Consider the following 13756-nt stretch of genomic DNA (forward strand, 5'->3'; position numbering starts at 1 on the left):
ATGCCTGACGCGGACTCGGATAGGAATGGGCCGACGAGATGGTCCACGGCCCTCTAGCGGTCTGTGGCGCTATTGCAGGTGGCCTGTGGAAAATAATTGTAACATTTTTAAAAGTAAAATGGAGTCGTTATTTAGACTTGATTGATTTTCCAGCTCATTTTGTGAATCATGTGTCTAGCCAAATGATGTCAAATGCAGCGGAGATTCCCAAAATGGACATAGCCTGCATAGGGTTACCTTTCTTCGGTGCAAAATATAATTTTAATAATAATAATAATATTCCGCCAAAGCAGTGGTCCTCGAGACCTGCTTTAGGGAGGTGCCAGTCAGTCAGCCGACCGCCGGAAGGAAGTTGACAGTTCCTTTTGGCGACCGCAGGGTGGCGATAAGCAACACGTCTGCACCTGGGCCGGCGCCCAGAGAGACAGACAAAGAAGTAGACGCGGAAGTCTGCGTGGCTCCGACCCGTTGTTGATGTCGCAGTCGCCGTAGTTCCCCTTGGACGCTTTGGCTAGTCTTCTCGTCGTTGTGTTCCGCCATGGCGATGGTGGACGTGGAGGACGAAAGCAATTGGGCGTCCGTCTTCCAGGACTGTTTCCCGGACAGCTGGAGGGACAGAGCGGACCTGGCCGCCTACTTGGCGGAGCTCAGCTCGTTGGGCGTGGAGCAGCTGGGCCGCGAACAGGAGCGGCTGGCGGACGAGCGAGCCAGCATCCTGGAGCAGACCCGACACTTGGCCTTCGCCAACTACCACACTTTTATCCGCACCGCCGACTGCACCGAGCGCATCTACCGAGACTTTGGCCGCGTCGAAGCCGCCGTGTCGCGCTTGCTCGACAAGCTGCCCGCGCTGGGACAGAGATGCCGGTCGGTCCGCGACCGACACGCACCAGCGCGCGCATTCGCCCTGTCTCACACTTGACCAATCATGTTTGGCTTGGGAGTTTTTTGCTTTCTCCCCGCTTTCGAATTAGGCACCAAGCGGCGGCGGCGACGCCGATTAATGGAATAAACAGTTCTGACGAGGCCGTGTCGTTTCCTGTGCGCTTGCGTTCAGGAGCTTTGCGAAGGAGGCGGAACAGATGTCGGCGAGCCGTCGCATGAACACGCTGACCCTGAACCGCCACACGGAGATCCTGGAGATCCTGGAGATCCCGCAGCTGATGGACACGTGCGTGCGCAACGCTTACTACGACCAAGCGCTGGAGCTGGCCGCCTACGTGCGCAGGCTGGACAAGAAACACGCAGCGCTTCCAGTCATACGGGTGATGCACGCACGCACACCCGAACGAACGAACGCACACACACGCAGGCGTGTTGCTGGGGCCGGAGGCGGTGGGCGATCGCGTCGTGTCCTCTGCTCCAAACAACAAAAGGAGAAGAGCAGCCCGAACGATGGAAGTCCAAATGGTGCCCGACCGTTGATGTGCTCTCGTCTGTGCCTCTCAGGGCCTGGTGCGTGAAGTGGCGGAGAGTGCTCAACTGATGCTGCTCCAACTCCTGCAGCAGCTGCGCAGCGACGGGCAGCTGTCGTCGTGCCTGCGCGCCGTGGGTTACCTGCGCCGCATGGACGCCTTGGACGAGGCCGAGCTGCGCGTCAAGTTCCTGCAGGCGCGCGGCGCCTGGCTGCGAGCGGCGCTGGACGCCGTCCCCGACGCCGAGCCCTACGCGCACATCAGCAAGAGCGCCGAGGCGTGCCGCGTGCACCTCTTTGACATCGTCACGCAGTACCGCGCCATCTTCTCGGAGCAGCGCCGCACCGGTGCCGCGCCGCAGCGGGCCGACGTCCTCCACGGCTGGGTGCTCTCCCAGGTGCCGCTTTTGCGCCATGGGGAAGAGTTTGGGGCGGGGGCGCAAATGGCCAAAAGGCTTGATGGAGAGCCAGAGGTTTCGTTTCCATCTTGTTGCTCTCGGGCCTCAAGTCCAAGCACAGGCCCTGGGTCCTCAAATGGCGAAAAGGCTCGATGGAGAGCCTGAGGTTTAGTTTCCATCTTGTTGTCCAAGCACACGCCCTTGGTTGTCACTCTGAAGACAGTGTTCAGTGCAGCCAATCGGAGTGCTCTTGCGTCTGCCCAGCGAATTGCTATCGCATCTCCTCAAAATTGGCGGGATGAACCCCCCACCCGCTCTTTAATTGGCACTTGGATCCAACGGTCCTTTATTGGCCAGATGCATGCCCGCCCGCCCCCCTATCTGCGTACGAGTTCAAAGCTATGTGGCCTTTGGCGTGTGTGCAGGTGTGTGAGTTGGTGGAGGTGCTGGAGCGCGACCTCCGACGTGGCGCCGGCGCCCGACTGGACTCGCTGGCGGCGCAGTGCATGTACCTGGGCCTGTCCTTCAGCCGGGTGGGCGTGGACTTCCGTGGCCGGCTGGCGGCCGCCCTGGCGCAGGCGGCGGCCGAAGCCTTCGGGAGCGCGGCGCGCGAGGCAGCGGCGCACTTCCAGCAGGATATGAGCGGCTACGCCCCCGTGGCGGCGCCGCTCGTGCCAGGAGCCCGCGCAGCGCCGACGGACCCGCCTGGAACCTTGGCGCCGCCCGCCGCCCTCCTGGACTTCCCGCCGCTGGGTCGCTTCCTCAACCATATCCTGGCCGCCTTCAACGACCTGCGCCTGTGCTGCCCCCTGGCACTGGCCCAGTGCGTCACCGCAGACTTGCACCGCGCCCTCTGCCACGTAAGGCGAACGCGCTTACGCACTCACGCTGACGTCCCCGGGGGGGGGTGTTAGGTTTAGGGGGTTGTTAGGGTTCACGATGAGCCGACGACACGGTTGCGAGGGCACGTCTTTTCATCTGGGATTTACTTCCTCGACTTGCAACGAGAAAAGGCCGACCGATCGGCCGCCGACTGAAGTTTGACGGCACTGTCGCTAGTCTCTGTCCCGCCATCGCGTTCAAGTACTTGAGGCCGGCCATCGTGGCGAAAGGTCAATGTCAGTCAGCGAACGCCGCCTCTTGGGTACATTTTTTCGTTTGTTTGTTTCACCCTGACCTTCACCCCAAGGCTGGCGTCCGTGACGTTTTGTCAAAAGCGTGTGCCGTGACACATTGCATCCTTCCGGCAGGTGACCGCTCAGCTGTCGGCGTTCCACCGCGCCGAGGACTCGGCATTCAGTGACGGCGAGCGTCGAGTTTTTGTGCGTATGTGCCGCGTCTACGCCCGAGACATGCTGCCCTTCCTGGACCGATGCCTGCAGATCCTGTTTCCCGCCCAGCAGATAGCGCTCGTCCTCGGTCAGAAGCCTTCATTATTATTAGGGATGCTTGAGCTTATTGTCACACCAAAACCTGATCGCACTTGTACTTTAGATACTTGCAATGTCCCCAACATACAATGAACGATCCCTTTGTGTCTGAATGTGGGATTCTGTGCAGGTGTTCCAGCGTCGCAAGTGCTAAACAGTGAGGGTTTGGGCCGCGTGGACGCCGAGCGGCTGCTGGAGCCGCTCGGGTTCTTGCCGCCCGAGGACGAGGGATCTCCGTCCAACGTCGGCGGCGCAGAGTCGAGCGACGCCGTATCGGCGTCAGCGCCTCCCCGCGACGCGGCCGTCGAGTCGCGCTCCGAAGACGCCGACGACCCGGCGCGAGCGACCCGGCGTCAAGATAGCCGGGAAACAGACAACCTGTAATGGCGACCAGAACCCTGAGCGCCGGTTGACCGAGGAACGACTCGATGGGCGGAGAATGGCAACCGTGTTGTTTGGAAGGCAAAGCCAATAAAAAGCCGCACGGAAAAGGTTGTGGACTTTTTTTCTCTCTCCAAATGAATGGAAATGTGACCGCAGGGGGCGGGACTCCCACCTACGAGCAAAAGTTGTCAACGTTTGGCTGGAAACCCCGGCACTCGAGACTCCCGCAGAGACAAAAGGCTTTCAGACGGCAGAGGGCAGTGTTGCGCTTCTCAGATGGCCGGCGGCCACGCCTGACAAACACAAAGAAACAAAAATACTATCGAGGTCAGCACAGCATCATTAACTGAGGCATTTACCATACTGTTACATTAATCGACATTGAAATCAAGAAAATCAATTATGCCCAGGGCACAAACTAGATCAGGGGAAGGCTGTCGTTTCTTGTACCTCGCTAAGTCAAACGCTTGTGCCGATCCGGATGTATTTGTCAAGTCAAACTAGTCGAACGCATGAGTGAAAATGTTTCAAAAGGAGTTCCGTCAGTTAGACTGTCTTGTCACCGTGGGATAGTGGGGACGTAATTTCGATCTCTTTGTGTGTCTTGGCATGTGAAGAAATTGACAATAAAGCAGACTTTGACTAGATTGTCCGTCGACAGATCTATCTATCTATCTATCTATCTATCTATCTATCTATCTATCTATCTATCTATCTATCTATCTATCTATCTATCTATCTATCTATCTATCTATCTATCTATCTGTCTATCTGTCTATCTATCTATCTATCTATCTATCTATCTATCTATCTATCTATCTATCTATCTATCTATCCATCTATCCATCTATCCATCTATCCATCTATCTATCTATCTATCTATCTATCTATCTATCTATCTATCTATCTATCTATCTATCCATCCATCCATCCATCCATCCATCCATCCATCCATCCATCCATCCATCCATCCATCCATCCATCCATCCATCTCTCAAGCTATCTATCGGAGTCTGGCCGAGGGGGCGCCACGCACGGTCAGTCGTGAAGAAGGAAAAGAAGTTGTTTGCCCGTCAAGCGCGAGACGAAGAAGAAGACGACGAAGAAGAAGAGGACGCAACCGCTGCTGCTGTGCGGTGACGGGTCTCGCCGGTTGCCTCTGTTGCCTTGCGGCGTTCGTGCTTCGCTCGGCATGGCGTACCAGTTGTATAGGAACACCACGTTGGGAAACAGTTTGCAGGAGAGCCTGGACGAGCTCATTCAGGTGAGCAGCGAGCGTGCGTGCGTGCTAGCTGCTAATGCTTCCGCTAGCCCCCGGCTCAAACCTCTTCGACTTCTTCTGCCGACTAACACACACTCACACTCACACTCGCCATTCCCATCGGCACGTTCGCTCGTTTAGGTTGGCTCACAAAATGATGTGGCAACGTACGCGCCTGTCCTCCCAATTTGCGCTACGGCAGCCTGTTCACCATATTGGATGTGGCACATTGACGCCCCGACTCGACAGACTCCATGCGCGAGGACAACGCACATTCATCAAGGACGGACGACTCGCACGAGACAGCTTGCGCCGATGACTGGCACTGTCTGCTGGCTGGTGTGTTTTATGCCCTGCGTTGTATTCTGTGTTTTTTTTTTTTTTAAATTGGAGTGAAGTTGGGCTGCACGGCGTGAGCACGTCGCCTCACCGTTCGGCGGTGCGGGGCTCCAGCCCCTTTTTTTGTTCTCCCCGTGGCTGCGTGGATTTCCTCCAGGCACTTCCACATTCTCAAAATCCGCACAGTAGGACCGCTCCGGATTGCCCGTAGGTGCAAATGGTCGTTTGTCTATGCCCACCCTGCGATCGGTTGAGGGCGTCCCCCAGCGACCGCCCAAACTCAGCCGGAATGGGCTCTGGCGCCGACACACGGCCAGGAGATGGCTCTGGTGGGACCGAGAAAAGTCTAAAGAAGACCTATCTTCAATCTGGACGATCGTACAAGTGTTTTGGTATCATGAACGGTATCGAGTGTGACCTTTTATGCTGGCAGTGACATGGGTCCGAAAAGGAAAGGCCGTAGCGCTTTGTATGAAACGTGGCGTGCATTCCTAACTAAACGTACCATTCTTGTTTGTCTGTCAGACGCAGCAGATCACGCCCCAGTTGGCCCTTCAGGTTCTTCTCCAGTTTGACAAAGCCATCAACACGGCGCTGGCCAACCGCGTTCGCAATCGCGTCAACTTCAAGGTGAGCCCGCCAGGGGAGCGCCTGCACGGCCCGTGTTCCTTTGTCGGCAATTTGCGCCCTTGAACAAAGTCCGAGCGCTACTCGTGCCGCTCTGCGCGTCTTGACCTTGCGGCGCTTGTGTCGTCAGGGTTCGCTGAACACGTATCGCTTTTGCGACAACGTGTGGACCTTTGTGTTAAACGACGTGGAGTTTCGAGAAGTCACCGACCTGGTCAGGGTGGACAAAGTCAAGATTGTGGCGTGCGATGGAAAGAGTAAGTGGGCACGTGCGCGAGCCTCCTGCACCTTGCTCTGTCTTCTACGTTACCAATGAGTACACTTGTCTTTTCCAGATTCTGGCTCCAATGCCGCGGAGTGAGCGCGAGCCTTCTGCCGAGAGCCTCGCCTCAAGTGTACATATGCGTGTCATTTATGTGTGCAAGGCAACTTGCAGCATTTTCTTTTAGTCTTCTTTTCTACTTTGACGAATCTTGAATAAAAAAGAAAAAGTCAAGTGGGTGTGTCTTTTGGCTGACGGCGGCGAGCGTCTGCGGCACTGGAACAGAGACCGGCGTGGCTGCCGCTGCCTTTGCCTGAACGATAAGACGCTCTTCTGGGAAGAGACGCTGGTCGCAAACAGAAGCTTCTCGGATCGGGCAAGAAGAGCAGCGAAAGAAAGTCGGCCGAGTCGTAACGCGGGCGGAAGGAAGGAAGCAGAGGATGCGCCACTGCAGCTGTGTGGTTGCGAGTGAGTCACTGCAAAGCAGGTCAGACTCGCTGACACGCACGGACGGCTTCCTGTCTCGGGCGGGCGCCTTCATCTCCCTGCGCAACCATCAAAGGCCAGATGAGGGCCTACTTCACAGCGGAAGGAGAGAGAGGTTCCCACGTCCTGGCTCTGCCCCTTCACTTTGCCTTTGCCCTGGCTCTTTGTGGCGAATGTTGGGCAGGAGCCTGGCTGGGGGGTGACTGACTGACTGGCTAGCTAGCTAGCTAGCGCATGTCTGCGGGGAAGTCACCGTCTTTTCATCCCAAAGCGGAACCTGACCAGATCAAAGAATCGAAAGTGGGTCGGGCGTCACGCTTTGACGCGCCCCGTCACACTTTGACACGCCGGCCGGTGCGGTTTTAGCGAGGAAGATCAAAGATGACACGGGCGCCGGCAGATGAGGATAAAGGCCCCCGAGGAATGGCGCAGACTTGTCATTGGTGCACCTCCGGCGGCCGTCGTGTGACAAGGGAGCGTTCCGCTGAGTGACGACAATGTTTCCCACGCTAAACGTTGCCCTCCTGACGGTAAGACCCGAGCCAGGCCGTGTATGCTGGCTGGCCAAGCATCTCCCCAGATGGAGAACCGTGGCTTTTGAGCTTGTCTCCGTCCGTCTGTCCATTCTCCCTCTGTGCAGCCTTCTGCGTCCATCTGTGTTGCGGCACGCGCTCGCCTTTCCGTTTGTCAACTGCCGGCCGGGTCGAGTCCTGTCCATTTCAAAACCTGGAGCAGGGGCCGGCGCAGTTGGCAGGATGCAACGGATGGCGCGCGGGCGCGGCGCCGTACCGAGCGACCATTTAAGACGCCCCCCCGCCCGCTCTTGGTGGCAGATCGATCTCAGTGTGCTGTCGTCTCCCTTTGGGGCCTCTCGAAAGGGCGGCGACACAGAGTCACAGTGAAATGGTCGGCGCACATACCACGTGCCGTGCCGTCCTCCGGTTTGTTCTTTCGTGCCCTGTGCTTGAAGCAGTTAGCGTGAAATGAAGAAGGAACGGCGTCACCTGATGTCTGCCCTTTGCCGTGCACATTCCGCTTTCAACCATCCGTCGGCCATAATGGGCGTACCGTGATACTTTTCGTTCCTGTCGTGGTCTTTCTTAGCTTTGATGAGCGCTGGGTGCGATGCGTTCAGGTGGCGATGGCAATGTCAACGGCGTTGATGTGGGAGGGCACGGCGGTGGCCGCGGTGGGAGCAGACCGCCGGTCCGAAGACAGGAGCCACGAGGCGCTGACCGAAACGGTGACCCTCGAGTTCAACCCAGACGTCTTGCTCTCTGCCAAAACGTTGCGAGCGCTGCACAACCGCTCCATCTCACCCTGGACGTATAAGTAGGGAAACACGCACGCACGCACGCACGCACACATACATGCAGTTCCATATTGATGACCCTGTGGCGCTCGCTCAGCGTGTCACAGGACGCGGCGCTCTTCCCTCCCGTGTCTGAGGCCCGCTGCGTGTTGCGCGGCTGCCTGGACTCGAGCGGCGTGGAGGACCTGAGGCTGGAGTCGCGGCCCATCCTGCATCAGGTTCTGCTGCTGCGCCGCGTCAAGTCGTCGGGGGCCCCCCCGCATCAGACGCGCCGCTACCGCTTGGAACGCCGCCTCGTCGCCGTCGGCTGCACGTGTGTCAGAGATCAGCAGCGGCCACGCCTCTGACGTCGCCTTGATTGGGAACAAATCTCACCAATAAAATGTGACAAACTCACTGCGTCGTATCCAATTTCTTTCTCTCGCTCGCCCTCATACCCCTCGACAAGAGGCGAAAGTCCCCCAGGCTGATGAACTCTCAGCACTCACGCAGACTCCGAGTCATCACTGTGCAGTAACATCCTGTTACTAAATGTTGTTAGTTACCTGAATGTTGTACAGAGGCTGAAATCAAATTCCCTGTTTGGCATGCACAAACTTGGTCAATAAAGCTGATTCTGAATGTGCGTGAAATAGCCTTTAGAGTAGATGAGAAGAGAAGAGAAGAGAAGAGAAGAGAAGAGAAGAGAAGAGAAGAGAAGAGAAGAGAAGAGAAGAGAAGAGAAGAGAAGAGAAGAGAAGAGAAGAGAAGAGAAGAGAACGTCTTTATTGCCATTGGACACCAGGTAGCGTGCCAATTGGGAGGGAGGGAGGGAGCGCTGCTTTGTCTGTCTGTCTGTCTGTCGGTCTGTCGGTCTGTCAAGTGTGCAAAGTTGGGGGTCAAATGGCGGCAAGAGAGGAGAGCCTGGCGGAGAATCAAATCCAAGGCAGTTATGTTGTCTAAAGTCGAGCGGGGGCAAACGCCTTTTATTTTTTGGCGAGTTGTTAGACATTTGATTTTCTGAGTGGTTTAGTCGTCGAGTTTGGTTGGCGCTTTGCACCAGTGGGTGGCGGTAATGCGCAAGAAGGAGAAGAAGAGGGAGACGAAGAAGAAGTGGGGGTGAGGAGAAGAAGAAGAAGGAGAACGAGCTGAACAAGGAGACGAAGAAGAAGTGGAAGAAGAAGAAGAAGAAGAAGAAGAAGAAGAAGAAGAAGAAGAAGGAGACACAGACGAGACGAGACGCGTTAAACAATGGCGGCGCGCGACGCAAACGTTGGCGTTTTGTCGGATGAGGCAAAGAATGTTGACGATGGGAGAAAAGCTGTGTGTTTGCTTGTGCTCGGCATGGCCGGATCCGGAAAGACGACCTTCGTTCAGGTAGCGCTGCAAAGAAATGGCGCCAATGCGAGCCCCCCTTAGCACAGCATCAAGTGTCACTCACTTGCTTGCTCTTTAAACTTGACCCACTTGAGTTGATCAGTCATCGTCGCAAACGTCTCAGATCCTTGCAATTTATATTGCGAATGAAATGTACCTACACTGGCTTGAATAATACACGATACCAACTGATAACTGCTGTACAGGCTTGTGATTCAAGTAGTTGCACTTTCCAAAAGCTTGCTCACTCCCTCTTGGGTGATCTGCTCAACAGTAGTTTTGTTGTCCTTTCTTTTTTTTCTTTTTTCAAATGTCGGCAAAATCCGCTGACGGCAATAACGGACTGTCCTAATAATGTTCTTGTGGTGGGTTTCTCGTCCGGACGATTCCACAGAGGCTGGCGGCTCACCTTCACACCCTCCAAAGTCCCCCGTACCTCATCAACCTGGACCCGGCCGTTCGCGACGTTCCCTTCCCAGCCAACATAGGTAAGGCGACGCTGGACGCGGCTCCCTTCCCCGCGTGACCTTTCACATTTGACCCACCTGGCGGGCGGCAGACATTCGAGACACGGTCAACTACAAAGAGGTGATGAAGCAGTACGGCCTGGGACCCAACGGAGCCATTGTCACGTCGCTCAACCTCTTTGCCACACGCTTTGATCAGGTGAGCCGGGCCCAATTTGCCCGCCTGTCCGTTTTGGTCCCTGTCATTTCCACGCTCCAAATGTGGTCATGAATGATACGTTTGCCTGTGGTTTTAGGTCATGCGTTTCATTGAGAAGAAGCAGCACACTCACAGGTCAGTTAAGGCAGCGTCAGCAAGAGGCCCATCTGGCACGCTGGTTTTGACGCTGCGCATGCTCCGCCCTCCCTCCCTCCCTCCCTCCCTCCGCAGGTACGTGCTCATCGATACGCCGGGCCAGATCGAAGTGTTCACGTGGTCGGCGTCGGGCAGCATCATCACGGAAGCGCTGGTGCGTCACGCGCGCTCCAAGCCGACGCAAACAATTGACGCGCCGGTGCTCGAAGCCGGCGCAAACGATTGACGCGCAGGTGCTCGAAGCTGGCGCAAACGATTGATGCGCCGGTGCTCGCCAGGCCTCGTCCTTCCCCTGCGTGGTGCTCTACGTGCTGGACACGTCCCGCAGCGTCAGTCCCGTCACCTTCATGTCCAACATGTTGTACGCCTGCAGGTAGGTCAAGGTAGGTCTTGAGGCTGTGACATTTTGCCATTGAGCCAATGTTTGTCCTTTCAGCATTCTCTACAAGACCAAACTGCCCTTTGTTGTGGTCATGAACAAAGTGAGTGCGCATCATTGTTTTCAGCGCCTCTTTGTTTTGAGGCCAAATGGGAATTTGGGAATCAGCCACGTTGATGCTGAGAAAGGCCCGTGCGTCTTGCAGACAGACATCATTGAGGAAAGCTTCGCCGTGGAGTGGATGAAGGACTTTGAGGCTTTCCAGGACGCCCTCAACCAGGAAAGCTCGTACGTCAGCAACCTGACACGCTCCATGAGTCTAGTCCTGGACGAGTTCTATGCCAACCTCAGGGTAACCGAGGCGGCCGCCTCCTTTCAGGGCCCGACGCCCAACGGTGGCCTCGGCGCTTCTTTCTGTTCTTTTCCCGACGGCGCTCCAAAGTCAATTGCGGTTGTGGCGCAGGTAGCGGGCGTGTCATCAGTGACGGGCAGCGGATTGGAGGAGCTGCTGGTTCAGGTGCGGGAAGCCGCCGACGAGTACGAAAGGTGAGACTCTTTTGTCTTTTGCTCATTGCGCCCTTGACCCCCCTGGGTTAGGGTAAGGGTTAACCCTCCTCCGACCGTTATGAAAAGACTCCCGAGCCACTGGTCAAAGTCTCCGCTTGCTATTGTCTGACTTGCGATCGGCCCGCTCCTGTGCCGTTTGTTTCGCCCAATGTTGCTCCTGCGCCACTTGAATTTCAGAGCGGGCGGTAAACTCACGGCGTGCGGGGCGGGGCGGGCCACCGCGCTCCTTGTTCAAACGAGCCAGTCTGCCGCTGAGGCGCAGTTAGCGGGCAATGTTGCGGACGCTAACACGTTAGCCAGCAGTTGCTCGAAATGCTTCAAATCAATCCGGCACTTGCGCTTGTGTTGCCTAGGGATTATCGACCGGAATACGAGAGACTCCGCCAACAGCTGGTGAGTGTTTCCGAGCGCCCCGGACGGGTGGCGCAGAGTTCGAGCTTCCTCGGTGCCTTTCTCGCTGTCAGACGGATGCCCAAAGCGGAAAGCGGCGGGAGCAGCTGGAGCGACTGGCCAGGGATCTCGGCGCCGTCCGCATGCCGTCGGCGTCTGTTGCAGGTGGGCAAAAAAAAAAAAAAAACGGCAGTGGGGATGACGCTTCTCCTCACTTGCGTTTTGGCTTGGAAGCGTCAAAAAGTCAGCAGCGGGCGCCTTCCCAAATGAAAGCGCTCGCATGGAATAGAATGCAGACAACAAAATCATGTGCGCTGCTTTTGGTTTCTTTTTATTAGTTGTTTCTTAGTTTGTGCATTGGCAACTGGTAGACGTTGAGTGGAAAGAATAGAAAGCAACACAGCTTGCCTTTTTTCTGGGTGGGCCCGTTCCACGGCCGCCGCACGTAACTTCAAGCATTGACAGCTCTTGCCGCGCCTTTCAGTGTTTCAACACGGAGAATACCGTTTCTCATGAAGGGGTTTTTTTTTTTTTTTTCTTTTCTTTTTCTTGTTTGTTGCAGAAAAAGTCCACGTGGGCGGGCCCAGCGACCTCATCATGACTCGTGGCATCTGTGACTCGGAAGATGACACGGCGGCAGCGGCGGACAGCGACACGGATGACGTGGACCACAGTAGTAAGATGGGGGGGGGACTTTGATTTGAGTGCGCCGTTGATAGCAGAGGCTTCTATTTGGCACGTCCTCCAAAACAGAAAGCGACGTCTGCAGTCCTTCTCAAGCGCTTTTGCGCTCACCCCTGCAACCTTCTTCATTGTTGTGGCGGGCCGCATGGTAGTTTCCTCGGGAGACCGTCAACGCCTTTTATTATATACAGTATTGGCTAGACGACAAACTGCCGAATCACTAGGCTAGACTAAAACTGCTGAAATATTGTCAAAAGCTCAATGGTAACAAGAATTTCTCACAATAGCTGTATTTCTTTAAAAGTGAGGATAATTTGTAATTTTAGTATTGCCACAATATGTCTTTGGGGGCCACATAAAATGATGTGGCGGGCTGTAGCTGGCCCCCGGGCCTGGAGTTTGACACCAATCTTTTTCTTTTCTTGAAATGCTAAACTTGCCTAGTGCTCTGCTGTGCCTTAGGCTTGCTCATTTTTCACCTCTTCCTCAATGGAGTTTGGGCCGCTGGAGAACACGGTCACAATGGCTGGGGATGGAGCATTCGAGCGCTGATATCTCCTGTGTCGTGTGTGTGTTTGTTTACAGAAGTGGAGGAGAGCAAAGAGAAGGACTCCTTTGGAATTTTCCTGCGGGAGAGGAGGGAGGTGGTGGAGGTGCGAAATCGCAAGTGCGGCTTGTCAGAAGGTCCTTGACGGACGCCGACTTGAGCCAAAGACGGTCGAGCCGAGATTTCTGCTGACGGCGCCATCCGCAAGGAGTGTAAAAAAGGCCAAATATGAACCAAGTTAAAGGCTTGTATTTTAATTTAAAATTCAATTATTTAGGGGAAGCCTATTTTTCTTGGAACACGCTTATTGGGGCATAATCCCTGCTTTGAATTAGGTTTTTTTTTTTTTTGGTCTCTCTTAACCTTAATGCGTTTATAATGTAAGCTGTGGATTGAGTCCCTATCTCCACTGGACTAACCCACTAACCCTATTCTCTGGTTTTCCAAATATAAACTTTGAATGAAATCTCCATGTGTGTGTTTTGTCTAAAATAAAAGTGGCACGTGCTGGAGGCTTTTTGGCACCGATACCCAAAATGCGCTCGTCTTGTTCTTTAATTCAACTTTGAGTGGGATCACCACCAATTTTACATGGATATTGTATTGAATGATGTCTTTTTGTTTTCTGTGTTTTCTTTAGCACACTCTGGCCAGATCAGGCCAGCCCCACCCAGCAATATCAGCAGCAGCAATCTCTCCACAACCACAAATTCCCTCAACAGACACTGTCCGCCGTTGGTCACTCAGCTGGTGAGTAGTACGTACATAGAGCGGCTGGCTGGCCGGCCGCTGTGGTACGTTGATGGCCAATCGTCCAGAAGCTGTCCGAACCACGCGTCAAACTCGTTCAATCCGATTGTATGTTCGTTAAAGCTCGCTGCTCTGAAGATGCTGCACTTTAGCTGGCCGAGGTTTTACTGCTTCACTGAACTTTTCAAATCATTTCAAGCAGCAAAAGCGGCCAAATAACCACTGGCACAGGCTGTGTTTGTTGTAGCAAAGATGGCAACAATGGTTGCCTGTGTGCAGCACTATTAAGGATGTAGGGCGCATGCGCAAGGTTAAAGGGCCACAAAGACAATTACAGAAAAGACACAT

General features: G+C 55.0%; 4 protein-coding genes across 5 annotated transcripts; all 4 read left to right on the plus strand.

The window, feature by feature from the left end:
- Window positions 1-413: 413 nt before the first annotated feature.
- cog8 (component of oligomeric golgi complex 8) lies at window positions 414-4273 on the plus strand. The gene is made up of 6 exons (XM_088370896.1): window positions 414-867; window positions 1058-1265; window positions 1450-1812; window positions 2238-2672; window positions 3063-3231; window positions 3373-4273. The coding sequence occupies exons 1-6, from the start codon at window positions 539-541 to the stop codon at window positions 3624-3626; spliced, it is 1758 nt and encodes a 585-aa protein (XP_088227022.1). The 5' UTR covers window positions 414-538; the 3' UTR covers window positions 3627-4273.
- A 391-nt stretch (window positions 4274-4664) lies between these two features.
- On the plus strand, window positions 4665-6349 carry gtf2a2 (general transcription factor IIA, 2). Its single transcript, XM_088370901.1, has 4 exons — window positions 4665-4890; window positions 5752-5856; window positions 5984-6110; window positions 6189-6349. The coding sequence occupies exons 1-4, from the start codon at window positions 4819-4821 to the stop codon at window positions 6212-6214; spliced, it is 330 nt and encodes a 109-aa protein (XP_088227027.1). The 5' UTR covers window positions 4665-4818; the 3' UTR covers window positions 6215-6349.
- Window positions 6350-6590: 241 nt separating this feature from the next.
- LOC148401204 (interleukin-17F-like) lies at window positions 6591-8309 on the plus strand. Its single transcript, XM_088370900.1, has 3 exons — window positions 6591-7131; window positions 7737-7933; window positions 8011-8309. Exons 1-3 carry the CDS (start codon window positions 7099-7101, stop codon window positions 8258-8260), a joined length of 480 nt encoding a protein of 159 aa, XP_088227026.1. The 5' UTR covers window positions 6591-7098; the 3' UTR covers window positions 8261-8309.
- Window positions 8310-9072: 763 nt separating this feature from the next.
- On the plus strand, window positions 9073-13753 carry gpn1 (GPN-loop GTPase 1). 2 transcript variants are annotated; one of them, XR_015857447.1, is made up of 14 exons: window positions 9073-9269; window positions 9664-9757; window positions 9829-9935; window positions 10033-10070; window positions 10167-10245; window positions 10370-10464; window positions 10528-10573; window positions 10676-10822; window positions 10934-11016; window positions 11391-11430; window positions 11502-11592; window positions 11990-12103; window positions 12697-12902; window positions 13299-13753. XR_015857447.1 is itself a non-coding variant. In XM_088370745.1 (13 exons), the coding sequence occupies exons 1-13, from the start codon at window positions 9144-9146 to the stop codon at window positions 12801-12803; spliced, it is 1167 nt and encodes a 388-aa protein (XP_088226871.1). In that variant the 5' UTR covers window positions 9074-9143; the 3' UTR covers window positions 12804-13124. The 2 variants fall into 2 exon arrangements, 1 of the variants encoding a protein (XP_088226871.1); XM_088370745.1 differs by lacking the exon at window positions 13299-13753 and having other exon boundaries at window positions 9074-9269; window positions 12697-13124.
- The last annotated feature ends 3 nt before the right edge of the window (window positions 13754-13756 follow it).

This window comes from Syngnathus floridae, chromosome 3 (genome assembly GCF_059516105.1).
Source record: "Syngnathus floridae isolate MCC-2025c chromosome 3, RoL_Sflo_1.0, whole genome shotgun sequence".
NCBI lineage: Eukaryota > Metazoa > Chordata > Actinopteri > Syngnathiformes > Syngnathidae > Syngnathus > Syngnathus floridae.

Coding starts and splice junctions, on each gene's coding strand:
- gpn1 (XM_088370745.1), top strand. CDS start 9,144: ATGGCGGCGCGCGACGCAAACGTTGGCGTTTTGTCGGATGAGGCAAAG. Junction 9,758..9,828: donor TCCCTTCCCAGCCAACATAG/GTAAGGCGACGC, acceptor GGCGGGCGGCAG/ACATTCGAGACACGGTCAAC. Junction 12,104..12,696: donor GGATGACGTGGACCACAGTA/GTAAGATGGGGG, acceptor GTTTGTTTACAG/AAGTGGAGGAGAGCAAAGAG.
- gtf2a2 (XM_088370901.1), top strand. CDS start 4,819: ATGGCGTACCAGTTGTATAGGAACACCACGTTGGGAAACAGTTTGCAG. Junction 5,857..5,983: donor GCAATCGCGTCAACTTCAAG/GTGAGCCCGCCA, acceptor TTGTGTCGTCAG/GGTTCGCTGAACACGTATCG. Junction 6,111..6,188: donor TGTGGCGTGCGATGGAAAGA/GTAAGTGGGCAC, acceptor TGTCTTTTCCAG/ATTCTGGCTCCAATGCCGCG.
- LOC148401204 (XM_088370900.1), top strand. CDS start 7,099: ATGTTTCCCACGCTAAACGTTGCCCTCCTGACG. Junction 7,132..7,736: donor TAAACGTTGCCCTCCTGACG/GTAAGACCCGAG, acceptor CGATGCGTTCAG/GTGGCGATGGCAATGTCAAC. Junction 7,934..8,010: donor ATCTCACCCTGGACGTATAA/GTAGGGAAACAC, acceptor GCGCTCGCTCAG/CGTGTCACAGGACGCGGCGC.
- cog8 (XM_088370896.1), top strand. CDS start 539: ATGGCGATGGTGGACGTGGAGGACGAAAGCAATTGGGCGTCCGTCTTC. Junction 868..1,057: donor GCGCTGGGACAGAGATGCCG/GTCGGTCCGCGA, acceptor GCTTGCGTTCAG/GAGCTTTGCGAAGGAGGCGG. Junction 1,266..1,449: donor CAGCGCTTCCAGTCATACGG/GTGATGCACGCA, acceptor TGTGCCTCTCAG/GGCCTGGTGCGTGAAGTGGC.